General features: G+C 40.9%; 1 protein-coding gene across 4 annotated transcripts in view; it reads left to right on the top strand.

The window, feature by feature from the left end:
* Nucleotides 1-305: 305 nt before the first annotated feature.
* SAMD12 (sterile alpha motif domain containing 12) overlaps nt 306-27,449 on the top strand; it is a 392,394-nt gene continuing 365,250 nt past the window's right edge. For all 4 annotated transcript variants that reach the window (XM_081266869.1, XM_081266871.1, XM_081266868.1 and 1 more), the window contains exon 1: nt 306-453. In XM_081266869.1, the coding sequence (XP_081122995.1) occupies nt 441-453 (13 nt within the window). In that variant the 5' untranslated portion in view covers nt 306-440. The remainder of the gene's footprint in view (nt 454-27,449) is intronic.

Here is a 27,449-nt window from a genome sequence, read left to right as displayed (position 1 = left end):
GGCGCTCCTAATGACAGGGAAGGTCTCAATCACCGATCCCTCCTCTTAGCACCGAAAGAAGGAAGCATGGCATCTTGGGAGATGTAGTCCAGCCACCTCCCGAGGCTCCGCGGTACCCTGTCCTCTTAACGAGTCCCCTAGGAGAGATTGCTTGGTCCGAACCCGCTGATGCCCAAGCTGCCGTCCGAGTGTGGCCGCAAGCCGCGCTCCGCGGGGACTCGGGGTGTCTCAGGATCCCGGCTAAGGAAGGGGACTACACTTCCCAGCCGCCCTGCGCCGAGCAGGGAGCCGGCTGCTTGCTTTGCGTGACCGCGGCAGGTTGGTCCTGGAGCAGATGAGCGCAGAATATTTAGGCGAAAGCGAGAGGAGGGGGGGAGCGCGGGGCAGGAGGAGTACCTCGGCCAAGAAAATTATGCATGCGTTAGGGAAGCTCTGAGAGAATGGCTGTGGAAGGTAAGGGACGCTTGGGGCATTTTAAGCTCCCTCTTAACCCGCGCACCCCAATCCACACATCCCTGCTGAAGCTCGGCGATCGTGGGGAGGCGAAAAAAGGGGGTGGTGGAGAGTGGGCCCCTTCCTCCTACACCACTTGGCACTCACCTGAGCGAGGAAGGCCGGAAGGCGCATTATTGTCTTGCTTTGGAGAGACTCTGGGTGAGCAGGACTTTAGGGTAGGAGGTGACGAGAAGAGTGCCCCTAATTCAAAACGATATGCTGGAAATGGAGGGAAAGCCGGGGAGTTCGGCATGAGGTTTCAGCCCCAAGGTGCCCTTTTATCCTGCCCACTCCTGTCAAGACAGACTGGCTGTCCCCTGGACTGGGGATGCTCACTTTGCCCCCCCAAACGTGGGAGAGGACCCTGACCAGGTGCGTCATCGGGAAGCTTGGACTGCGATTGGGTCAAGGGCCCTGCACCCAGTGTACCCAGCAACAGCGCAGCAGATGTACCCCGAGGGTGAAGGTGTCCCTACACCTGTCCGTGTTTATACAGCTCTTCAGGGATTAGTAAAGTTTACAGAAACGAAGTGGAATCAGCCTGGGGTGGGGGGACTGGAGGAAGACAGCCCGCCTCTTTGGAAAGCCTTTACGTTGAGGACCACCTCCCCCCCTCCCCCAATTAATTTTGAACTTTGGACTTGCTAACTGCACAGCTCTACCTCCTTTGAACTTCCTGGTTAAAAGTAGAGTCAGGTGATTTTGAAGGGATTCCAGTTCTTCATCTCAGGTTCACTTACTTTGGAACAAGGGCTTTCTTATTGATGGTACTTTCTGGGGGAGAGGAGACACACGTGGACCAGAAGGGTTTCTGATGTCAAATTAAGGGTCAAAGTGTGCCTGAATGAAAAAGTGATAAAATCAAGGATCTAAGTGGGAGCCTACCTTCACCACCAGAGTTGTGCTTCTACAGAGGGGAACTGAGGTAGGAAAAAGAGGCCATGTCTGCCAGCAGCAGCAGGCTCCTTGCCAAGGGGAAATGAGCCTGTTCCTTGTAGAACAGAAGCAACCACATGGGCTTACTTGCTTCTGCCTCCCCTTCCTGTCCCAGGAGAGAGAAATTGATATAACCTGACTCTCACTTTCCTTATAATTACTGTCTTAACAACCTAAAGTAGCAACAGCCCAGCTCCTGTACTCAGAACCCATGAACTCAGGAAACTACTGCCTCTAAGCTGTCTCAGGTTCAGAGATCCTCAGCTGGCCGCTACCTGCTTTTCCAAGCACATCCACAAAAATGAGCTTCATTCTTTCTTTCCCTCTCTTAGATATGGAGATAGACTGATCTGCCATTAAAAAAAAAAATAACCAAAGACTTTTCTAGTTTGTCTTTTCTGTGCAAACATAAAAATAGGGCAAGAATTTGTCTTTGTGCATTGTGACATCTGATTAAGGAGACAAGATTTCAGATACCTCAAAAACAAAAAGTCGAGGTAGAGTTCATTTTGAGCTTGAGACCAACCGTAGGTTGACCTACTGGAACCCTTCCACTCACTCATCAGATGACATTGATTATAATCTTTTTGCTTCTCTTGTGTCCCCAAGTGAGGGATACTCCCACTTGTTGGCAGTCCGCTGTGTTATTTTTTTTAAGTTGTAGTTGGACGCATACCTTTTTTAAAAAAAATTATTTATTTTTATGTGATGCTGAGGATCAGGATCCAGCCCAGAGCTGCGCATGTGCTAGGCGAGCGCTCTACAGCTGAGGCACAACCCCACCTCAGTCCACCGTGTTCTTGAAGACAATTTACTGATCACTGTAAGAAGTATAGAATTACTCATATTTCTTGTCTAATGGGTAATCATACCAGTGGAGCCAGACCTTACCAAAATAAGCTCTGAAAAGAAGTATGTGTGGAATACAGAGAATTTGTTTTATTTTCTAGTGACTTATTTGGCTGAAGTGCCTATCTAGTAAACAGGAGATCCTGGTTCTGAATCACAATGAGCTCTGAACTTGAAAAATGAAGGAAGTGTTTTAAGCTTTGTTGAAAATGTGATTCCTGTCTCTGGTCTTTGCAGAGGCAGTTTACTCAGCAGGGACTGGGACCTTCCTGGCTCCTCCCATGTCATCTTGCAAGGTTTAAGAAAAGCTTCTCTTCCTCTGGGAACCTGTTCCAGTCCTCCCTGTCTCTCTACCTTCCCGTTGCTTCCTTAGTACCCACCCATGCTTATATCTACTCTAGGATTTACCATACTTAATCTCTCTACTAGACTCTAAGCCCTTGGCAGGTAGAGACCATGTGCTCTTTGATTTCATCTTCTCACCCAATAGCATAGGACCTGGGCCATCATGAGTACTCAAAAAATTCTTGCAGATTACATGGCAATACATATATTTATGGAGCTTTGATAACTGGCTCCAGAAGAGCGTCTGAGGCTTTCTTAGCCTAAATGCCATAAACAGGGACTTCTGAGATATTTGAAGATAGGGGGGACTTTTAAAGGAAGAATTCCTCCCTTCAGTCTTTTGTCTTGATGTTCAAAGAAGCAGAGCTGTGGTTTTCCTCTGCTGTTGAGGATGGCATTGTCCTTCTAGGACACATCTGAGATGTGTAGAAACTGCTATTGGGAGCTGCTGTTTGTATTTTGTGCCGGTGAGCTGGCAATGCTAAATGTCCTGCAGTGCTTGATAATCCCATACAAAGTTTCCAGGCCAAGACCATAATGACCACTTTACCCAAACCCCTTGAAAAACACTGATTCAGAAAATAAGGAATTTTGCTAGAGGAACTGGAGGAGGAAATATAGAAACTGTTACTTACCACCTGTGCTTTAGTTTCCACATCTGGAATAAAAATGGGCTCACTATTGTTTACTTCCTGGGAACATTGTGAGAATTGAATTAAATAAATGAAGGATCTAATAGGAGGGTCCCTAGAATCAAGATTCTCAGGAAGTGTTGCGTGTACATCCTCTCCTTAGAAAAAGTCATAGTATTTGGCACGTGTGTTGTATCTCAAATTTTCACTAATTCATGCCTGCCAGTCTTTCTAATTAGTAACAAATTAGAAGGATTTTATAATGTGTAACCTTTCTCTTAAGTAAACTTGAACTTGTAAAAGTGTTAATTGCAAGTAGGACACTCTTTCGTTTTGCTGAATCTGAAGCCTTGTATTTAAGATGAAAAAGAGGTGCCATTTGTTTATTGTTTTATGGCTTCCCTGGGTTATATTTTCATCTCCGAAGTTAAGAACATCCTACTTATGGTCCCTAGCCTTATTGTGACCTATGCTTTGTTTTGCATTTATGGGCAGCCGAGCATCTGAAAAGTGTGTTTTCCAACCACAGAAAAGGGCACCACTTTATGGTCTGTATTGGATTGGGATTACATTGGCATGTATTGTTTTTTTTTAATGGAGAAATAGGACCCCTAGATAGAAGGTAGAAGGTAGCATGCAGGAACTACAGTCACCCATTCTCCATGGCCAGACTGTGTGGACAGTTGTGACCATGTGACTGATTGACCTTATTGAGAGAAAGAGATTGCAGTATTATACAGGAAGAAGAAAAATGTAGACTCATAAGGGACAGTTTTGTTTTCATCTAAGAGCAGTGCCTGGCACTTAGGACCCCCACAATAATTGTTTCATGAATGGAATATATAAATGCCTGATTCCCCCAAGCCAGAGAAGAGTTTTTCTTCTTGTTCCCAGTTCCTCTCCTCCTTCATCCTTAGATTTTTATGAAAAAAGTAGGGTGGGTGAGCACTGTACATAGTGTTTCCATCCCAGGTAGAATACAATAGTCTTCTTACATGGCAAAAAAAAAAATATATTTCCAATTTTCAGTACCCCTCCCAATATTTCAAATGGAAGTTAGTGCACTTGAAGTGACATCTGTTGGAAGATCTGACTTTTCCATTTTAAGTGCTTGAATTGACTTATCAAATGACCTCTGATAAGTCACTTAGTGCTCAAATTCTATAGTTTTTCTGCTGTAAAAGAGTGGAAAAAAGACTACTGATCACTGGTCTTTTTTAAGTCTGGGGGAAAATGTGGAAAGAGGTGCCTGGGTTTTGGGGGCCAGTAGATGCTGACTCTTCACCCACCTTGAATTGAGAACTTTGCCAGAGTTAAAGGAGTAATAATGGGACAGTAAAATGTCACCTTCCTCACAAGGGTATATGGGTAACTTTTTCTGGCTTTGTGTCAGTGACCTTCAGGGGCACCTCCCTCTGTAACACTGACAGCCTCGAGAGCAGAGTATGTGTTCCCCCAGCAACTAGGTGGGACTGATCACCAGATAGTTGCCTCCTTTTGTCCTGAAAGCAGCCCCTGAGAAGGTGTAGATAGAGACCAGAAGCATCATTCTGAAGAATTTCCCCTCATATGGCATGGGAAGCAAAAGAGAGGTGCTTCCTCCTGTCCTTGGGTGACTTTCTGTCAATGCCAGCCCACCTGAACTTTTCTAACTGCCTTTTCTTGTGGTCTTAGGCCCGGCCCATGGTAGACCCTCTGGAAAGCTTAGATGAGTGAATGGATGACAATTAAATTGCCAGGTAGGATTGTGAGTACTTTTGATTTCCACAGTAGCTTCCGAAATGGTTCAGGAGAGCTCCCAACTGTATCATCTTCAGAGTAGGCATAAAAGCAGTGTGACTATGGACAAGTTTCTCTAATAGGTACTGAGCCTTGCAGGGCCATGGTGTTGTTAAACTAACCGCTTCCCTGTCCTCTACCATTTCATGTATCACCAAGTATCTTCTTTTCTTCTTACTTGCTTTCCTTTTGTTCTCTAACTTATCAGCTCTGAGCTTCCTATCCCAGCAGTTTCTGTTGAGCACTCTGCTTTAGGACCTGAGAATGGTGACTAGACACTCATTGAGAATTCCTGTGCAGTGACTGTGTGAACCAGAAGTGGGGCCTCAAATCCTGGGTGGAACTTGCTGTGGCAGAGGTTCCTGCCACTCCCATGTCTTCCGCAGCCCTCTCAGACAGGGCTTCAGTCTAATCCAGGGTTGCCATGCATAGCACAGTGCTTACTAATTCTTCTCCTGCCACCCTTTCTTTCTCATCAGCCTTGTTGTTGTTCTCTTAGGCTAAAAGAAACAAGGGCTGGTGCTAAGGAGGGGAGATGGTGCGAAAGTTTGCTGGCATAGCAGAGTCTACAATGCTGAGTCACAGTATCTGCTGTGGTGACAAGTTACAAGAAGGCAGCCTGAAGTCTGAAGCCCATGATTGAACCCCAGGAATGTTGTGCATTTAATTCATGGAAAGGGGGGCTGTTGCAAATTGTCATTCACTGGCGTTGAAGCAGCTTTTGCATTTCTGTGGATAAGCAGTACAGGGCTGCCTGCTGCCCAGAACTCTACTAGATTTGGTGGGGATCTAATAAAGGAGGGAGCTGAGCCCTTCAACTCCCTTCCCCTGCCACAACCCTCACTTTTGTGAAGGAGACAGAGAAGCAGATTAGGCTGAATGATATCAGTTCTAAATAAAAGCACAAACACCATATCGTGGGAGGGCAGAGAACAAATGTAGCATTTAGTTCTGAGCTGGTTCTGAGCTGGACGGGGTAGCCTAACGGAAGGAGTAGCCTTTGAGCAAAGCTTTGAGTAGGATTTTGATGGGTGTGTGTGGGGGGAATGGCAGGAAACAGTAGTGTATGTATAATGTGGGCTCTCTAATGGGTTTTTTCCATTAGGTTGATGTGGTTGTTCTTCCCTGTGGTCATAAAAGTGAATGAGACGATTTCTAAGTCTTGTCTGGCGCGCACGCGCACACACACCCACACACACAAACACACACATATATATTTTTCCCCTATAGTTTCTGTTATCTGCTTGGCCAAACCTTCAGCACTCCCCACAGCCCAGATGGATCTTGAATATGGCCCTTTTGAAACCAAAGGAGCAAGCAAGGGAAGCTCCTCCCTGGTAAATCAAGCTGATCCCTCCATGATTTCCTCAAGTGGAATGGAGCAGGCCCCCACCCTCTGCTCTGAGCTGGCTCATAAGAGCAAATGTGGTTATATTTAGTCTGATTTTTCTAAAGTGTGGGTGCAAGAAGTGCTCGCATGGCTTGCCTCCCGGAGTGAGGAACAGGATGGGCTGGCAGCTGCTGGTGACAAGGGTGGCCTGCCTCACTGCCTCCTGCAGCCCTCTTCCCAGGGCACTTGGGCCTGGGGAGCTACCAAGAAGGTTGGGTTCCTTGTCCCTCCCTGATCCTCAGGCCTGCCTTGCTGCTGGAGAAGGTGTTCCTGGTATTCTGTTCAGCACATCCTGGGTCTCAAGTGATTTGACAGCCTTTGTGGACTGCTGTGAATTGGGGCTCTTAGAGCCACAGCTGACTTGGAGACTTGGGACAGAATGGGCTCTTGGTCTGTCACTGCGTCCACAGTGTGTGGCTGTCCCCAAGGGTGCTACAGCTTTGGCAGTGTTGGCTTTATGTAAGCTCTACAGCCAGACAAGGGTTGATCATCTCTTCTGAGGACCTGCAATGTTTGCCTGGCTAATTCACTTAATGGCTCAGAACTCTTTTGTTCATCCATCCAATGGGAATATTAATAGTAATGAATTCATAGGCATGTCATGGCATTAAGTTTGTATCAAAAAAGGTCTTAAGACCTGGTTTCACAGGTGCTCAGTGACTATGCAATGAAGAATCTTGCTGGTGATGATGCTATGATATTTTTCTGCCACATAGGAAAATATCTGAGACGTTTTTATATCCCCATGTTAGTGCAGTGTGTAGGGTAACAGGTGTTGGATGATGGAAGACTCATTGATGGTTCTTAGAGTTAAGATATGGATAAAATGTAAGGCATCCTCAATTGTATTTTTTAATGTATTCATTATCTGAATCCCTGCAGCTATGAAGCAACAGAGGGAAGTAAAACTCTCATGATAGGAGCTATTCATTAAAGGCTCATAACTTAATATAATTTTTCCCTCTAAAAATTTACTTGCCTCTTAACACCAGCAATTTGGTAGGTTTATGTCTGATTAGCTGATCAACATCCCGCCACACAATAAATATGCCTAGTAAGTTGATTTGAAAGAAAATTTTCAATTCTTTCCAAAGAGGAAAAATTTCATGGGCTCTATGAAAATGATGTTGTAAAACTGCTGAACTCATAAAACGATGGTCCAGTTAAAGTAGGCCAGATAATCAAGAAACAGGAGAAAAATGGGCTTTGATGTTGGCTTGAAAGGCATTCACAAGAGCCATTAGTGTCTTCCAAGAACTAAGAGAAGTCTTGGGCAAAAAAAGATGCCCTGAAATATTTTTTTTGGGGGGAAAAAGTGATCTCCTTCACAATTGGACTATGAAAAGTCAAGTGTGAAATGGAAGATGTTTCCTCCTGCTGGCATAGATCTAGTTGCAGAAGTTATATAACAAATAAAAATGGATTCTTTTTCTATTCTAAGAATTAACACATATCACAAGTATAACCTAACTTTAGTTAAATAGGAGATAAAGCAAACTCTTCAGCTTCTTTTTTTCAAGATAAAGTATGGCTCAAACTGTTTCACTATTATTTTTGAAACTCTAGTCCCCATTGCAAATATATTATCTTTCTCACTTTGTCTTTTATGATTTCATACTAGTATTTAAATTTTTTTTATATTTGGATTATTTAAGTGTGATTCTATAATCAGCAAAATCACTTTTTGTATTTCTGTGAGTTTTAAAAGTATATACAGTGTTATAATCCCTACCACAATCAAGATATAGAACAATTCCAAGACCTCCCCACAACATTTCCTTATACCCTCCCCTTCACCCATGGCCTTTGAAGACACCAGTCTGAATTCTATCCCTCTGATTTTGTCTTTTCAAGAATGTCATATAAATGGTATCACATTTTGCCAGATTTGAGTCTGGCATCTTTCACTTAGGTGTACAGCCCTGAAATTTATTTATGTTGATGCATGCAATAGCTCAGTCCTTTTAATTGCTGATTAGGATTCCTTTGAATGGACACTGAAGTGTATTCACTCACTGACTGAAGGACATTTAGATTGGTTCTAGTAATTGATGATTATGAGGAAACCACTGTAAATAATTGCTTACAGGTGCATGAACCTGTTAATTTCTCTTGTGCAAATAGTGGGATTTTCAAAACAGACACACACACACACACACACACACACACACACACACACACTCTTAACCTTTGTAAGAAACTGCCAAATAATTTTTTAGAGTGGCTTTGCCTCATGTACACTCTCCTTTATTTGGAAGTTTTCTCTGTAGAAATCATCTGGTAAAGAAGGCCTCAAGAAAATAAGAGACTTACATTAATGGGACCATGCAAGTAGTTGGGTGGAATCAGAAAGGGACAATTCTCCAGAAATGAGTTCCTTGAATGTGCAGTGTCACTATGGCATGTGTACATCCCTGATTTCTAGGCATTAGTCCAGTCTTCAGGCATGGTTTTAGCCTAAACATGCTATTAGTTTTAGCAAACCAAAGACACACCTTTTAAATTTAACTTTATAAGAAGTAGCATAAGAATTTGTTATCAACTTCTAAGTAATGGTTTTGTTGATGTTTTGGAAAACAATCAGATAGGGAAATAGGCCAGGAAGACTTAATTTTGGGGAAAAGTGAGCAAGAAGACTTCATTTTGAGGAAAAGTGGGCAAGAATTGGGAAGGGAAGACCAGATTTGAGAGGCCACAGAAAGTGAGTTTAGCCAGAGAGGGGGAAAAGATCACTCTGTTCCTGAAAGGAGTTGGTCTTGTCAAACAAGGTGACTTGGTCTTGCTACAAGATGGATTGCATCTTGTGAAGCCTAAGAAAAGGTTTGTTGACTATTGATAGTTAATAGTGGTTAAACTTTGAGAATGGCAGGGGCCAGCCTCTGGTTTTGCAGCTGCGTGTGATTCTGCCCCAGATTTGAATCTCTCAAATGGGTCTTTGTACAGTAGGAGCAGTGCTTGTTCTTATACAGAAACCCTGTGTAAGAACTACAAAGAATTGCTAAAAAGTGGGTATGGAGCCTGATAGTGGAATTGCTTTCAAATTCAAAAAGATAGTCTCCTACATATCATTTTGATGGGAACATTCTGAGATTTCTAGGACTTATCACTGGCTTCTGAGACCATGGGCTGGAATGTTTGAATTTGGGATTGCTACAGATTGACTCCTAGACACACGATTGCCTTAACGGTTGTTTGAAGTTGTAAAATGTGAACATTTTAGGTGAGGGTTTTGTTTTTGGTTTTGGAGAGACACCTGTGCTCTATGCAGAAGTGAAAATGTGTTATTAACCAGGCTGTAGTATGTGTACTTTGTACTTGATTTTGTCTGGTGCTTTTTACTGCTTCTGTTGACCAGTGGTTTATTGGAGCAGGAGACTGAGCAATCAGTAACCAAGAACAGAGGTGGAGATGACGTGTCTGTCTCCTGGCCTTGGGTCTCTGAAAGCAGCACTAGATGTGTGCCAGTGCTTTGTGGTGGCCTAGGTCTTTCTTTCTGTTTCTTTTCTACAGAGAAATCCCGACTTTATTCCATTGTCGTTATTTAGTAAATATTTCTACCTGGATCATCTGTGAGATAGATATTTGGTATTAGAATCATCTAGGAAATGGATGTGGGTATCGCATTCATTTATTTTTGTAATGTTGTTTCTTAAAAATATATTTAAGAAAATTTACTGAAGACCTACTAGGTGCCAGTTTCTAAAAGAATTTGACTTGTCATCATATGCTAAGGTGAGTAAATTTAGGAAAACTAGGTGGACCACAGACTGTGAGATCTTCTTAGGCAATATTCCCTTATATGATGAGTCTTGTGGATTATTCTTTTTGGGTAAAATAAATGGGACCCTAAGTCAAACCTGCGTCCCAAGCCATTCTTATCAAATATATTTGAGAGAGACTGATATAGAGGCAGGGTTTTTTTGTCTAAGATAACAAGAGGGACTGAAGAATTTCATATGGTGTTTAATCCCCTTACAACTGTAGGCATAGTTTGTGTATGGACATTATGTATTTATTTCATGGGAAAATGATCTAGGGCTTCTATCCTTTTTCACAGGGTCTAAAGATGAATAATCTCAGATTAATGAGAACTGTCATTTGATTTTTTTTTTATTCTCTGATCTACCCTCCGTGCTTTTTGCTGTCTGGTGCATAGAAAACACTGGACTCTTTGCTGAAAAAACAAAAGAATTAATGTTACTTGGTGCCGACTCTGAGCCAAGATCTTTATGTCATTCTCTAAAAATAAGTTCTTATAATGCAGCGAGGTAGGTGGAAATTTCCCCCATCTAATAATTGAGAGGGAATTTAGGTCCAGAGAAGACAGATACTTTTCCCAGGGCCACACTGCTATAATGCGTGGCAGAACCAAACTGGGAAGGCAAATATCCCCTTTTGCAGAGAGTCCTTGCTTTTTCACCTTACTGTGTTGCTTTCTCGTTTGTCTCAGAGTGGGAGTTTGGTTCTGGGTTACTAGTTGTCTTTTGGAAACCTTGGTAACTTAAAAAAAAAAACAGCATTATAATAAAATCAAAGCATTAATCGTGCTCTGCAATAGGGGAAAATTTTGTTGAGTGGGTAAAATCTCAGTGTTTGGCTATTAATTGACTGCACATTTGCATCCTTTCTTTGTAAGGTTTTCCTGGTCTTTGGGTGTTTTGCTAAAGTTGTTTTTCCATGCTACCTTCCAATTCACCTGCACACCCCACATGCAATTAGTAAAAATCACCATTTCATTTAGACAACAAGTATTCATTGTGCACCTGCTGTGAACGCAGCACTGTGAATGTCATAGGACCATATAAAATTCCCTCCGGGAGCTTATGGTTGAGTCAGAGATTTAAGACTCCTGTGCTAAATATATCACCAGAGAAAAGGCAGGAACCTGGGCAGGGGAGGCTGTGTAAGAGCTGCTCTCCCTCTGCATCAGAGCACAGCCTCCGTGCCCACAGCAGTGGTCCTCAGAGTGCCCTGGACTCCTCTTGAGAAGTCATGGTAGTTTTTCCATTGTTTCCTAATAGAGTGAACTTGCTGCTATGGGAAGTGTAGTCGTAGTCTGGAAAGACTGAGAAGATGAGGGAGAAGGTGAAGTGATAATAGAGTGATAAGGGAAAAGAAAGAAATGGGGGTAAATGTTGGACATGTTTCCTAAGAAGAAAACAGCTAGGATGAGGGACTGTTAGAGGGAGTGGCAGATACATAATTGCTCCCAATTTTTCAGGTGCTCCACTGTCAATAAAACAAAGTCCAAGCTCTCCAGGGTGCTGTGGCTTCCTCTCCAGGGCTAATCCTAAGGAGCTTCCTAGGTACTTACAGCACACCTGGAATCCCTTGTCTTGCTGATGTTGTTCCCTTGCCTTGAATGCCTTTCTCCCACGTGTTCACATGTTGTCCTGACATCCTCCTCTGAGCACACTTGTGGCAAGAGATCACTGGAGCAAGAGCAGATTCCTAATGGGAAGAGCATGACCACCAAGTAGTTGCCTTGTTTCATGGATGGGACCAGCAAGAGGAAACTAGAAGAAAACAGGGAAGAAATAGCCAGTGGGAGAAATGTGCCCTTTCTGAATCTTGGTATCACCTGATGCACAGGGAGCTGGCCAGGTGTGTGTCGGGACATGCCCTTGGGTTTAGAAAACAATGAAATGAATGGGGAGGCGAATCTGTATGACTGTGGTTGAAGGATTAAGTGGGTAATGAGGAAGCTGCTCTTGAAGTACATGCATAGGGAGAGGGAGGGAGGGAGGGAGAGAGAGAGAGAGAGAGAGAGAGAGAGAGAGAGAGAATGATCAAAGTCTTGGAGATTGAAAATATGGGGAGAAAAGCTGGAACCAAGGCAGAGGTCTGTACCTAGGCAGGGAGCAAGTTCAAAGGAAGCTTTTATTTTATTTTTTTTCTTTCAAAGCTAGAAGATATTTGAGAGTGGTTATGGACTGAGTGAGTTGGCTTAGTGAAGAGGTAGAATTTGAAGATTCAAAGGACAGAAGAGATCACCCATAGGGCAGGGGCCATTAAGAGTTTAGATATTAACTCCTAGAGAAGGCAATGTTCTGACAGTGGTTCTGGCAGTTAAGGAGTGTTGAAACTGCAAAATAAATACATTAATAAAAAATTAATCCCTGTACTATGTAATAGACACTGTTCTAAATACTTTTCATATTTTAACTCATTATCTTCATATCAATCCTATCAGGTAAAAGTCATTATAATCTCTATTTACAAATAATGAAGAGAAAGGTCACATAACTTGCCCATTGTCACACAGCTTGTAAATGATGGAGCTGAAATTTGATCAAGATGCTGTCTAAAAAGATGATTATGCAATTTCCTAGTTCGGACTCTTTGGGGAATACTATATTAAGACATTATCATCTTAAGAATTTTTCTTAAAAATGAAACTATTGAAGTGTGAGCTAGAAGAACATGCAGGTCTTTGACAGTTTCTTGTAAGTTGGTTGATTCTGTAGTAATTAATAGGCAGGGCTGGGATGGAGCAGGAAGATTTCTCTTGCTAAGGTGTTGCGGGAGGACATAGCTTTTAGAACATGTTCTGGAGAGCTTAGGCTTGGGGGCATGGCTGCCTGTTCAGTAGGATTGGGTGCACCAGCTAGCCAAGAGGTACTCAAGGGCTCTCTAATCCTGCAGACTGGGAATGGGGTTTTAGGGAAGCAACAGGTCTAGTCTCAGAAAGGAAAGGGGAAAAAGATGCTGGAAACAAATTTGGTCAACTTTACAATTTTGCCAAGACAGAAACACCATCTCCATATCTTCCTATCCCCTGCTGCCTTGACTTCCTGCTGTCAGAAGCTTTAAGATTCAGGCTTAGGTACTGAGGTCATTGTCCTTGATTCTAATGATAAAGGAGAGATTTTCCCTGGTTGGAGCTGAGTGCCTTGCTTACTAAGTACCCCTACCCATCCTTGGACACTCCTGCCCTCTGACTTGCCTTGCTGGCCAGGGTTCTTAATTGAAACTCAGTAGGTGGTGGCACCTGCATGCTAGCTGGGGCTCACACTGAGGCCATCATCATTGTATTCCCCCTGCCCTGGCCTTACACTACACAGTGCTTTCCAGAGTAGTTTCTCCCTTGAGCCACAACGGGTCCACTGGCAAGCAGAGCAGACCCACCTGCCCCCTTCTCATAAATGAGGATGTGAAGCATCCCTTGCCCAAGGTCACCTAACAGAGTAGTGGTAGAGCTTAGATTTAGAACTTAGTGTCTTGAGGCTTCTTATTGTGGCTTCTATCATTGCTGCCATGAGCACAAGGGATGGCACAGAGCCCACTTTGAAGTCATTTGTAAATGAGATGTTAACAGCTGTCTATAGTACTTGGCTTATGATTTTAAACGGGCTCCAGAAACTTTCTTAAATTATGGCTGAAAGTAGCCGGAGTGGGGCATGAGGTCATGTAATTCTCCAGAGGTGCCTAGTCATTGGCTTAGTGGGATGAGAGGTCAAGTTCTTTACTTTCCCAATATTTTGTTAATTCACCTCCAATACCAGATCTTCTAAATAGCCATATTAAGGTAATAATTAAAAAAAATGTTTTTCTGAGCATAAAAATTCTTCATATTTCCCATAGGAATAAAAAGATCATGAAAATACTAATAAAGAACTAACAGTAACATCAGAGATTTGAGTAGCTAACACTTATTAGGCACTCACTGGTATCAGCAGGTAAATCCTAGTGCGGCTCTGCTGGGTTTGTGTCCAGGTCATACTGATTGTTGGTTATTGTAAATATTCCAGTTTTCACAACAATTAAAAATGGTTACTAGTATTATCTCTTTTCTACATGAAGAGATGAAGTCCTAGAGAAATTAACTAATTTCCCCAAGGTCACCAGGTAGAAAATGATGAAGTAAGAATTCAAACCCAAGTTCAGACGACTTAGAGTGTCTGCTCTGTTGCCACTAAACAAATCTGCTACCCAGACATTTCAGTGGATCACACAAGGAGAGGTAACAACCTTTGGGATTTATCTATATCACTAGCTGAGTAACACTATTCTAGCAAATCTTAATAGTTGTTGATGGAATTTTAAAAAATACCAATGCATTCTTTTTGTAAATATGTACAAGGAAAACAAATCATCTCATTCTCTTTAGAGATAGCATTTAATGAGGCCAGTAATGGGAAGTCTTGAGAGGGCAATAAATAGCTGTCCAAATTTCCAAAGGAGTCATCATTTTCTGTTCTGTCCTGTCACTCATTGGTGGCCATCATCCAGGCTAAAGACATAAAAATCACCTTTTGTAATGAAAGGTGTATCTGTTGGATGGAACAAGAGGTCTTTGCAATACAAGGACAACATTCTGGTGAGCTATGGAGATGAGTTATGACACACTTCCTAAATGCTATTCTACCTTCATTGAAGCGTATTGATTATTTATATGCACTACTTTTACCCAATTATTGCCATATTCTTTTATTCTTCAAATCTTCAATATCTTCTCTTCACAAGGTTTTCTTCCCATCTTTTTCTTTTGGAGTTTCATGTTGGTTGCCTCTATTTAGTCATCTTCCCGAAATTTGATTAATCTTGTCTTTTTCTTGGTATACTATGGGGGGCTGTGCATTCATCTTTATTCTTAATATTTTAGAATCTTTGATTCAGTCCATTTGGAAACACTGCAGTTGTTATATCAGCCATTAAATGACCTCTTGGGTTAATATTTCAAAATCAGAATTTCATTTTTCAGATAATAAAATTCCTAAATATTTATGTACAGATACTAACAGATAAATATTCTTTACCATTAAATGCTTACTGTATACTAAGGAGTGTGACTTCTACAAATTTCTATACCTTCAACCTTGTACTTATTCCCATTTTGCATGTAAGGAAATAGGCTCTGTGTAGGTAAGTTATCTGAGGCCACCGTATTTGTGTGTGTGTGTGTGTGTGTGTGTGTGTGTATGTATACATCAAGTACAAAGGTAGAATGAAGACAATTGGGAGAGAAGCTTGGGCAAGTGTACAGAATTGAAACCATTATCAGGAAGTATGATAAGCACATTATAACCCTAAAATTTATTTTTATTCAAGTTATACAGGAACATAAATTTTTAAAAATGTCATTATATTTTTCTAATAGCTTAAGTTTTGTTATTGTTGTTTGCTGAGTGTACTTTAAACTTACCACTGATTCAAATCAAAAGGTTCCGCCATTTGTTGATCTCGTTCCAGTGGAGCCATACCTTAGGAATCCTGTCAACTTCTTCCCATAGAAGAAATTTCCCCTGAACGGTTCAGACTTGTTCCCAGCAGGTCTGTTCTCTCAGTCTTGCTTCCCAGAAATCTGTTTGGATTTCCTCCCGCCACCACCCATTGCCTTCCTGGAAGTGTTGGTGTGAGGTTCCCTGTTGCAGGATCCTCTTTCCCTTTGTTCCCCCTGTGGCTTTGGTGGCTGTGAGCCTGCCTCAGTGGCCCCTCTAGCGAAGGTGCATGGGAAGTATACTTGTGATAACTTGCTGATCTGGAAAAGTCTTTTTTCTACCTTTGTACTTGATTGATGACTGATTAAATTTCATTCTTGTTAATGTTGGAGGTTGTCTTCCTTCATAATTTGGAAGCACATAATATCTTCTAGTTTCCAGACTTGTTTGTGAGAACCCTGAAGCCATTCTGATTCTTGATCATTTGTAAAAGAGAGACTTTTTTCCTTCTGAAATTATTGAATCCTCTCTCTAATCCTAATGTTCAGAAATTTTGCAAGAATATACCTTGGTACAAGTGTGTTTTTGTCCACTGTGTTGTATTTTTAGTGGTCTTTCAAAATGGAAACTTGTCATTCATTTCTGAGACTCTTGGAATTGGTTATTTGATTTCCTTTTATCCATTTTGTTCTTTCGCCGGTTCCCATTTTTGAGATGATAAATTTGCTAGGCTGGTTCTTATTTTTTAAAGTCTATATTTGCTATTTTTCATCTATTTTTAAATTTTTATTTTCTGGCATATGAATTTTACTTTCAAACTTCTATGGCATTCATAATTTCTACTATCTTTTTAACTTTCAAGAATTTCTTTAAAATCTTCTAATATCCTGTTTTATAGATCTAATGTCTTCCCCTATTTCTTTGAGTATTAATGATATTTTTATTGTTTTTAATTAAACTTTCCACACTTCTTCTGAATTGATTTTTTTTTAAATTTGTCTTTCATGTTAAATGTTTTCTTCAAATGTTTAATAACCTTAGGGTCTCTGTTCATATTTGAGTGGCCCAATTTAAAAATAAAAAATAAGGAAAACCCTGTAAGTGTGAATGGGCTTATTGATTATGGTCTTCATCATATGATGAACTGGCAAAAGAAAGGATGTTTTTCCGTCAGAATATTTAGCTCTGTATATTCAGTTGGTTAATTACCCAGAAAAAAACCAGAACTTGAACCAACTTGTGACTCAGAAGTCCATGCCCACAGCTACCTTTTTTATTAACTTCCAGGTAAGCTTCAATATCTGTGCACATTCAATTGTGTTATTTCTAAGCAAGTGAATAGTGTAAATACAGATTATCCAGGTTTTTCATTACCTGAATGTGACTCCTTTAACCCAAAGTATCCGTCCACCATGATTATAATCTTGTTTTTTTACTGACATATTTGAGCACTGAGAAGAATACTTGGTGTTTAGAAGGTGCTCAGAAAAGAGTTGTTGATTGAACTCGGATCTCTTTCACAGTGTCCACAGGGTCGGGAGGAAAGCCAGAGTTTCCTAGCTCCATCCTGGTGCTGCCATGCTTTTATGTGGACACTCAGATTTCACAGAGGCAACATGCAGACCAGAATACACCCAGCCCCAAAGAGAGGTTTCCTGTTTATAGGACTTCTTGGGGCAAAAATATATTTCTTTATATTTGGAAATAGGAGGTATTATTGTGGGCACCAACCATAAACTGGCCCAGAAGGGAGAGTAGAAAAGGACTGTATTGGGTACAGCAGTGTTTGGCTTAGGAACACTAGGGGTACTTGTATCTTAAGATTATGGTATTTCAGATCTTGATCCAAGCATACAATCTGCTGACTGCTTCCCAGAGAGCTCCCATTTGTTCCTCTCTGCTGACTTGGTCTTTTTAAACAGCATGGAGAGATGTCCCATGGGCCACTCCACAGCTATCTCTTTCCATCCCTGCTAGTGTTCCCTCCTCTTTCTCTCTGCCTCTATCCACTAGTTCTTCATCGTTGGAGTAGGAATGGGGTGAGAACTTGTCAATGCTGAACTGGCCTGTTTGGAAGGGCCAGCTGTCAAACCAGAGGGGCTCAGCCATGGGCATGGTCATTTGCTTTGATACTGCCTCTGACCTTTATTTTGACATCCCTGCTCCCATTCTCAGGGAAGGATTGGTGGAGTAAGGGTTGCCTGAAAGAAGCAAGAATGGAGCAAGAACACAGTGTTTCTAAGGTTTCTCTGAGAAGGAGAAACCATGCTTAAAGAAGATTGTCCATAAAAAGTTGGACTCACCATACTAAGCTGATGCCATATTAGGTTTATTACTAGATGAGGAGGGAAGGGAGTGATATTAGAAAATAGGATAATAAGGAGGATAATAAGGAGGAAAGTATGGTATCTGGAAATATTTAAATAAAGATGAGTCTCTAGGCATGGAGAAAAAATAACTTTTCCAGTTTTACAGCCATCTTACATGTTTAGAGCAGTATAGTTTGTGAACTGCAGTTTTTAAACCCAATTGTAATATCTTAGAGCAAGAAAATATTAGAAATTCAATAATTAAAAAAATACACAACATAGTAATATTTCCTATCTTTAAAATTGACCGTTTAAAATAATTACAATTTCATGTTTCTTACATATACCCTATGGAAAGCAGAAAGAAAAAAATAATCCATGGATTTGCCTTCAAAAGACAGTCACTCTTAGAATTTGGCATATTTTCTTCTAGCCCTTTTCTCTTTGCATGGTTTTTGGTTTTGTCTGACAGTCAAAGGCATTTTTCTTGCCTTGTGGAATTTTTTGGTCTTCAATTGGAGCAGACTGTGGTTATGTTCTGATAATGCATGTCTGTGATTCATTCTTTTCTTGTCATGAGGCTGAATAAGCAGCACCTCAGTTGTTGGCTTGAATAAATCTTCTATATGCTTTTAACATAAAACACTCTTCAGATTAGAAAGTGAATAATCCTTAGAGCAAAGAAGTGTGGTACATGTTTCACAACCATTTGAAATTGATCAGATATGAAAAAAAATCAGAAGCACAAAAATTGCTTGGGGGAAGTGTGTCACAAAGATAAGACTTTGAGGTTCTTGAGATGGGACGCAGTCTCTCTAGGACACATATTGATGTCCAGTAATGTGTATTAAATGTGAAATGATTATTATTATATGTTACATGCTGGTCTCAAGGTCAAAAAGGAAAATCTTTTCACCTAGAGGAAACTTAAAGGAATATGGGGCCAAAGAGGAATATTGAACCCAAGTTAGAAGTTCTGCTCCTGTCTGGGCTAACTAGGCACCGCCTCAGAAACACCTGCCCTTAACATTGCCACCATTAAATTGTGACTGTTGAACTATATAATTTTAATGAGTTTCCAACCCACTCTGACACTCAGTGATTTGATGAATTTATGGTTCTGGAACCAAACGCTGAGAATGTTAGGATCCCCAGACCTAGTAGTTAGCTTGACTCTACCTTTCCCTCATTTCTCACATCCAGTCAATTGCCAAGTTTGACTCACTTTACTTTGTAAGTCAGGGGTTGGCAAATGACTGCCTGGTTTTTGTAAATAAAGTTTTATTGAAATGTAGTTGTGCTCATTAGTTGATGTATGGTTCGTGGTGTTTTTGTGGCAAGGTTCCATGGCACTGACAGTGTGGTCTGCAAAGTCTAAAGTATGCATTATATGGTCCTTTAAAGAAAAAGTTTGCAAACCTCCCGTCTGAATAAAGGATTTGTAAGCACCTCTCCCCTGCCCCCCATCTTTCTTACCTTTGTTACAGCTTTTGCCTTCATCTCTTCTCATGTGGAGAATCCAAGAGCCTCTAAACTTAATTTTTTCTGACTTCAGTTTTGTGCCTTGATCATATCATTTAAAAAAATCTTAAGACACCAGTTTGTTCACTTAAAACTCTTCAAGAGCACTCTGCAGCACTATTGATAAGGTCCAAGTTCAAAGTTAGAAAACCAGTATACTTTACAGATATGTGAAGACACTTCTGGTCCTAAGAAACCAGGTTTTGTGTGACATGACATATGCTATATGAATTGCAAGTCACGGGAAACCCACTTAACCCCACCAGTTCTGAGTGCAAAGAGACCACCTATTCCCTTTCCTACCTGAGACGTCTACTTGTAGATCTAGCCTTGGGAAAGGATTGGTCTGGGTTTCTAGTTGTGTCACCTGGCCATTCTGGGTGTCTACTGGTTTGGTTTCTCCCTCTCTCCTTGACTTGCAGAAGGCCTTTTGTTCTGTACATGTACCTCCCTGGCATCTCTTCCTCTTCATAAAGGACCCGTTATATTGGGTGGATTAGGGCTCCATCCTTATGACCACATGTAGCCTTAATTACCTCTTGAAAGACCCTGTCTCCAAATGTAGTCACTTTGGGGGCTTGAGCTTCAATATATAAAGGGGGAGCACTATTTAGTTCATAGCCGATGTAGATCATTTGATTCTCTGATGAAAGCTATGATTCATTGATTCATTTACCCAGAAAAATGCAGAGACATGTACATATAAAACCTGTGTACAGTTACAGGCTTAAAAGGTCCCTGATAAAGGGAATATCTGAGGCAGGCTTGCAGGGGGGGATACCCAAGAAAAGAATAGGAGGATGTCTATAAAAGAGGAGGGGCATCCTACTCCCTTTCATTTGTTCAATAATTATCTACTGAGTGCTGCCCAGGTGCCAGCCTCTGTGCCAGGGTTACAATATTGCAGAGCTCTCGGTCTCATGACTTGAGTTTTTGTTCCAGGAGATAGACAGTAAACAAGCAAGCCATTCAGTGTCAGAGTACCAAGTGCCCTGAAGAAGATCGAGAAAACGATTAGATGATGTGGTCAGGAATGTCCTCACTGAGGAGTAGATGTCCAAGTTCAGGCTGGAATGACATATAGTCAGCCCTGAAACTGGAGGCATGGGATTTGTGGCTGATGAAATGCCAGTAACTTTGGTCTAATTTTGCATTAGCAGGCAGAGCCACCGCCTCCTGCCCCTCTTGCTTCCATATTCCCTTCTGCTGCCTGCAGAGCAGGGATTGGGATTTGCTGTGTGCTAGGCATAGCTGTTAGAGATTACTTCTCTTACTTTGTATGTTTTTTCTCTTGTCTCTGAAATCTCTAGGTTATGTGTTCTAAGGAGCAAGATCCTCCAAACATCTGTTTCTCTAAATTCAGTGACATTACAAGAGATTAGTCACTATTGTCTTTAGTCTAAATGAGAGCACCCATTGTTGTTGTTATTGTTTTTTTTTTTTTTTTTGTGTGTGTGTGTGTTGTGTAGGGTGTCATCAGTACTGGTGGTGTTGCAAATGCATAAACAAAAATTATTTTTCTGGGCTAGGGTTGTGGCTCAGCAGCAGAGTGCTCACCTAGCATGTTTGAGGACCCTGGGTTCGATCCTCAGCACCACATAAAAATAAATAAGTTAAATAAAGGTCTAAAAATATTATTTTTCCATTGTTCTTTGGATGTGTCACCGTCCTCCAACTTCCCAGGCTTTACACATGGGATTCCATCTGCCTGGTTATCTCTTTGCCTAGTGGATTCCTGAAGCTTCTCAGGAAGTCTTTTTTTTTTTTTAAACAAAATTCACATTTTATTTAGATTGAAATAAACTGTACAAAATTGATTTTCTTCACCAAAAATAAAAGTAATATTTTCTATATTATTTCTAGGTAAACTGCAAAACATTTAGTTTTGTAGGTTTTCCAGCTTTTGCGTATAAATCAAGACAAGGCAGTAGATATGGGCAACTTGTCTGTTTACTTTTTCCATGCATATCAGTGGCCTCTGATTCTGTCTTGACCGGGAAGCAGAAGTGTTCAACATTTACCTGCTAAAATGAAGGTGTAGGCTTGTAAGAGGTAGGCTCAACAAAGGGATGTAAACAGCAACAACCAGACATGGAACAACCTCAGCCGGCTCTTCTACTCAAACTTTAACTGCAACTTGTTCTTTAAGTTATAAAGACAAAATCTATACTGAAATCTGTTTGGTGAGCTCACAATTCTGGTTAATTCCCTTAATTGTGCATTACAGATTTTAATTCACTTAAAACTCCTAGTAGTCAAAGGTAGGCTTAACTGTAACATTTCATAAGATGCATTCTTTTCTTATACCTCCTCAAAATTTATTTCTTCAAAATTGATAATAATACCTGACAACTGGATCCATGGTAATAATACATTTTTATAATCTGAAAGACTTAACTAAAACAATTCCAGAGTGCTACTAGCAGAGGTCATGCAGAGGTTAAATTCGGTACATTTATTGGGATCTTCTGGAAGGACAGACAAGTTTAAAAAGCATGAGAGATCAAACAGTTGCCATGTACATAGGCAGATTACCAATGGCTACTGTATTCATGAGAGGCGGCTTTTGGCCTCTAGACTGGGTGGGGTTTTCTCCCTTCCCAACCACCCCCTGTACCACACCCAAGCCTGTCAATTTTGCATACACTTTTATATACCCTGGCACCTGAGCCATTTCTAGAGTTTGTGTGTTTGTCTCTGCTAGGGCATGCTCTTCTTTTGTGGGCATGGCTGCACCAGATTTGCTCCCCAGAGGCTCACCAGTGTCCAATCACAATAGAAAGTGTGAGAGGGAGGGAGGGAGGGAGGGAGCAGTAAGCTGCCAGGAAGATAGGGAAAAGGAAAGGAGAGTGGGAGTTGGGGCGGAGTTACAGGCAAAAGAGAATAAAGAGTCTGAGAGGTAACAGGGAATGAAGAGGACAATCAGGAAAGGTAAAGTGTCATATGCCAAGAGAGGAGGGGTGGAGGTGCCCATGATCCACAATGCCTACTGTGGCTGAGACGCCAGGAAGGCCAAAGGCCGAAAGCTTTCTGTGGGGTCAGCAATTAAGGATCATTAATGGAATCAGCCACCGGGGAAGATCCGGGTACAGCAGATTGAGGCGTGGGTAGTTGGTAGGATTGGATTTAGCAGGTGGTTAGTGCTCTTGGGAGAAGTGAGGTGAAATCCTTCCTGTGCAGGCTTTGCAGTTGGACTGCTGGTTTCAGATGCTGCCTCTGCCACTTGTTAGCATGTGAGTTATTTCATCTCCTTGTCTTGGTTTATTCATATGTTAAATGGAATCCTAACATATCTATTTCTTTTACTTTAAATGTTCTTGGCATATGCAGTAGCTACTACTAACAAATCCTTGTGGAGTCTGAGTGGCTTATGAGCACACATTTATTTTCTAATTTACAGTGTTCTATCTATCTGGCCTTGGCTTCAGGCCTTCTTTGGGGGTCACTTTTACTTTGCCCCGTTTTGGGGGGTAGTTTCTGGGCATGCTTTCCTTTGGCCATCACAAGTGCATAAGATGCTAAGCCGAACTGCATAAGCTAGTTTTAACATTCCTGCTAACATCTTGTCTACTCATGTCCATGTCTAAATGAACTCCCATGGCCAAGGCCAATGTCTTTGTATAGGGACATATATTCTGCCCAAAGGGGAGGTGAGTGTATATTTATTAAACAATAGTTCAGTTTACCCTAGTATGCAAAATGCTTAAATTAGTGCCCATATGGGTCTGTTTGCACTCTAAGCCATAGAGCACTTTTAGCAATTTTACCAATGGGAGGAAGAAAAAGAAGAGAGTGGATCGTTGATAAATGAACAGGAGGGTTGAGGGAAGATTGTCATATACAGTGAGATGTGAGCCTGTTAACAGACTTCAGGGAAGGAGTCAGTAGGCTCATGGAAGGTACAAAAACATGAGCTTACAGACCTCATGGCTGTGGATAGCAGCAACAGCCCTGGAGGCAAATGGGATAGATAGACTTTCTCTGATCAGCTTTGTATTCTTGATTCCCACCCTCTCTCCCTAATCTTAAGGAGAGAGTTAAGTGGTAACAGTTGGTGTTTACGATGTTTTAATGGCTATCATATTGAGAAGTGACTGGAAGCATCTTTAGAAATAATTTACACCACCATAAAATGAATTGCTAATCTTTCAGAGTGGATTCTTTTGCTGTTTGTTTTTGTATATCAGCCAAGAAGATATAGACCAATGAGGAAACTGGTAAAATATTTTAGGAGCATTGTCTGATTTGAAAAGCTAAGTAGGAACATAAATCCTTTCTTAAGTACTCAGTTGTGTTTCCTGTTGTTTGCTTGTGCTTTACTTATCTCTTAGAGTGATGTGCACGTGTGTGATTAAGATGTCCCCGGGATGCACGCCTACCAGTGCTCAGCTGTAGCACTGTATTGGAAACCTAGGGGCTCTGGGATGAGGCTTGGCGGTCATTGTTTAGCCTCTAAGATGGGCCGAATATTTAAAGGGATATAGGCAATGACATTGATTAAAAAGAAAAGCATTGATTGGCTGCCTAACTTTGTGGGAGTGACTGGGAAAGCCGGAATGCATTGCCCTGGGTGGTGTGGGTAACGGGGAGTTCAGAGTAGAGAATGTAGGTATAGAATAGGGCAAGAGGTTCTCATTTTTTGAGTGTGCCAGGGATCCAATCCAGGTCTTTACACATGCTAAGCTTGAGTTCTATCACTGAGCTATGCTCGCAGGTTCTGGAAGGAATTATTTTAATAAGATAAACTACATCTTGAAGGATGTGCATGTATTAGCACATGGAATGTGAACAGTGTTAATGTGTGTTTATTTATCTTTATACTAAAATAATGTGAATGAAGTTTCTTCCTGCTTGAAGCATGTATTGATTGCAGTTCTTCTTCACTACACAATTACACAATCTTCTAATACCCAAGGTCCACTGTAATGACAACCACGTTTTCCTCCTGTCTCATCTCCATGCTTTCTTTTTTCTTTTTGGTGATGCTGGGGATCAAGCCCCAGTGCTCATGCATGCTAGGCAAGTGTTGTGCCATTAAGCTACAAGTTCAGATCCACTTTTTTTCCCCATTTCCTTTTCCCTTCTTACTGATTTGCTCTTCCTTGTAAATGCCCCACCTCTTCCTAGTCTGTACCTTCTTTCAAATTTTCTCTTTTGCTTGGACATTTTCCCCTGATCTCTGTGAAATCCAACTTCTTCTTCAGACTCATCTGAAATACCAGGTTCCTGTGGAGTCTTTTGTGACTTTTTTTTTGGCTTGGAGGTAATAATTTCCTTTCTCAGTTTTGCAGTTTCTCATCATTACTTTCTCTGCAGTTTTTATTCCCACTCTCTCTTCCCCTATATTCTCTGTAACATAACTATTGGTTGGCTTATTTTTGGTCAGTAACACAGAAATACTCAGACTTTTCACTTTCATAGATAAGATATTTTAAATGGAGATCACTTGTATGTTGTACAAGTTTCTATAGCATTTAATCTCTCTCTCTCTCCCTCTCTCTCTCTCACATGCACACACACCTTCCCCCCATCTCTCTTACCTAAAACTTTATGAAAGATGCACAGTTAACCTCAAAAGAATGTAGGAAAGACAGTATCAGAATATAGGACAGACTATACACTAAAAGCATTTGGCAGAGGACACTCCTGTGGCTGGCTGCCTTTGGATTTTGCTGAACATTGAGCAAAGCTGCATCCTGTATTCCTCCCCTCTCTGGACAGGCATTTGGAGCTGTTAATTTAGTAGGCTGTGAGCCTTACCAGAGCCGATTTATCTCTGAATCCCGCTTTATCTCTATCCCCCTCAGAGATAATCCTGGGTCTTTAAAAGCTTGTAACAGGAAAATAACTATGATCGGTCACACAGAAGGAACCAGGTTGGGGAGAAGATTATTCAAAGATCTGACAGTTGTTTCCAATAACTAAGCAGAGAGTCACTTACTTTTACAAAACCATGTCTGACATGTGTATGAAAAAGGAGTGGACTCCTTACAAAGCCTGTTTATTCTCAAAGAGCTAGGAATTTATAAAACCCCTAATTATGGCATGATGATTATTTTTTCTTATCTCTAAAGTGTGGATATGATTACTTGGATGATTACAAACAATTATGCAATCATGGAAGAATTTTCTAAAGTAATTTCTGACCTCAAATTCTTGTTTTCTCAGTTCTTTTCAAAGTTTACAGAACAGAACAAATTGATTTAATGCTGGGGAGAAAGGCACTGATGATCATTCAAACTTGCACTATCTAATAGAACTTTCTGCAATAATAGTAATGTTCAGTAACTCACCCTATCCAGTGTGGCAGCCACTGTCACGTGGGACTACTGAAATGTGCCTAGCACCACTGCAAACTAACTTTTAAGTTGTTTTTAAGTATAATTGATTAAAAATAACCACCTGTGACTATTGGCTTCCATATTGGATAATGTGGTTGCAAAGGATTGACCAGTGCATACTGAAGAGTATTGATCCACCAACTTTGATGGCATCTTATCAATTTTCTTAATATGTTTGAGATATTAGGAAAGGAGTAATTTTTCTTATTGCGACATCTTTAGCAGGTTATATATCTACCAATCAATGGCTCTATTGAACTCTCAGCTACTTTTCACCCTCAGATTGCCACAAGTTGTACAAATTCTGATTTCAATTCATGTGTTAAGATCTGTTTTTCATTATTATAACTCTTGTTTTAGATAATATGATACACACACACACAAACACACACACAAGTGCGTATACAGTCAGCTCTCTGTATCTATGGATTCCACATCTGTGGATTTAACCATGAATTGAAAATACTCAGGAAAAAAAATTACATCTGTATTGAAAATGCACAGAATATTTTTTGTCTTCCTAAACAATTCAGTTTAATAACTATTTACATAGCATTAGCATCATATTATTATAAATAATAATTAAAGAATACAGGAGGGCATGCATAGGCTGTACACAAATACTATACCATGTAATATAAGAGTCTTGAACATATGCAGATTTTGGTATTCTTAGAGGGTCCTGGGACCAGTTGTGTCCAGATACTGAGCAATGATTGTATACACATTTGTGAAGCTCAAGTGAAACGAAGGCTGGAGCTTGTTAAACTTGAGTACCTCTTTGGACATTTCTGTAGTGAGCAAACAAAATTGCTGACTTGGATAGTCTTGCTCCACCCTCCCTGGAAAGAGGAAATGCTCATATTCATAAAGTCAGACTAGAACCTATCCGGCTTTTTCCATGACTCTGTGCTTTAGTGAATACTTTGTTTCTGCCTATATTCCTTCTTATGTATTCTTTCCTTAGTTTCTGGGGTTACCCCTTTAAGAGAATTTTAAGTTTCTTTTTTTCCTCCAAAGACTTTATATAACCTTCTGTCCCTTTCTACCTTCCCTAGAAATATTGATCACCTACCCATCCACCTTCCTTCTTTCTTTCTTTCTTAATGGAGTGGTGTGTATAAGTACATACCGATATATTCAAAATAATCCAAGTATTTGGTTTTGAAGAAATCCTATCATTAAACTGACATTAACAAGAGCCAAGACTTAGAGATGCTAAGCAACATGTTGAAGGCCACCCTGAAATAGCCTGCTGTGTGCATCTCTAATTTAGCAGCAGTTGGTAGTTGTTGAGCACTCACTATATGCAAGGCATCAACCGAGCACCTTACATATATTTTCACTTAATTACTTAGGTTTTATAAAGAACTTATGATTGTTCATAATTTTATAGGTTGTCTTAATTTTAAAATTTTAACATTAATAAAGGCAACACACTTAGAGTGAACATGCAGCCAGTTTAGTAGTAAAGCCCAATTGGTTTCACTCTAGAACCCATGATTTTACCTACTAAGCAATGATTAAGATGTAGAGGAGAAAACTCACTTCCCAAAGTAGCAAGGTATGGTGGGGCAAAACCATGGGTGGCTGGGAACACTTCCTTTCCCTTGTGCCATTTTCATGGTGGCCTTTGACATATTGCTTAGCATCTCCAAGTCTTTTCCTCCTCTTAACACCTACCTTAGTGA

The sequence above is a fragment of the Spermophilus citellus genome (assembly GCF_964194105.1).
Source record: "Spermophilus citellus genome assembly, chromosome: 14".
In the NCBI taxonomy this organism is placed as follows: domain Eukaryota; kingdom Metazoa; phylum Chordata; class Mammalia; order Rodentia; family Sciuridae; genus Spermophilus; species Spermophilus citellus.
The sequence above is the reverse complement of the archived record's forward strand: the minus strand, read 5'-3'. Positions and strand labels throughout refer to the sequence as shown.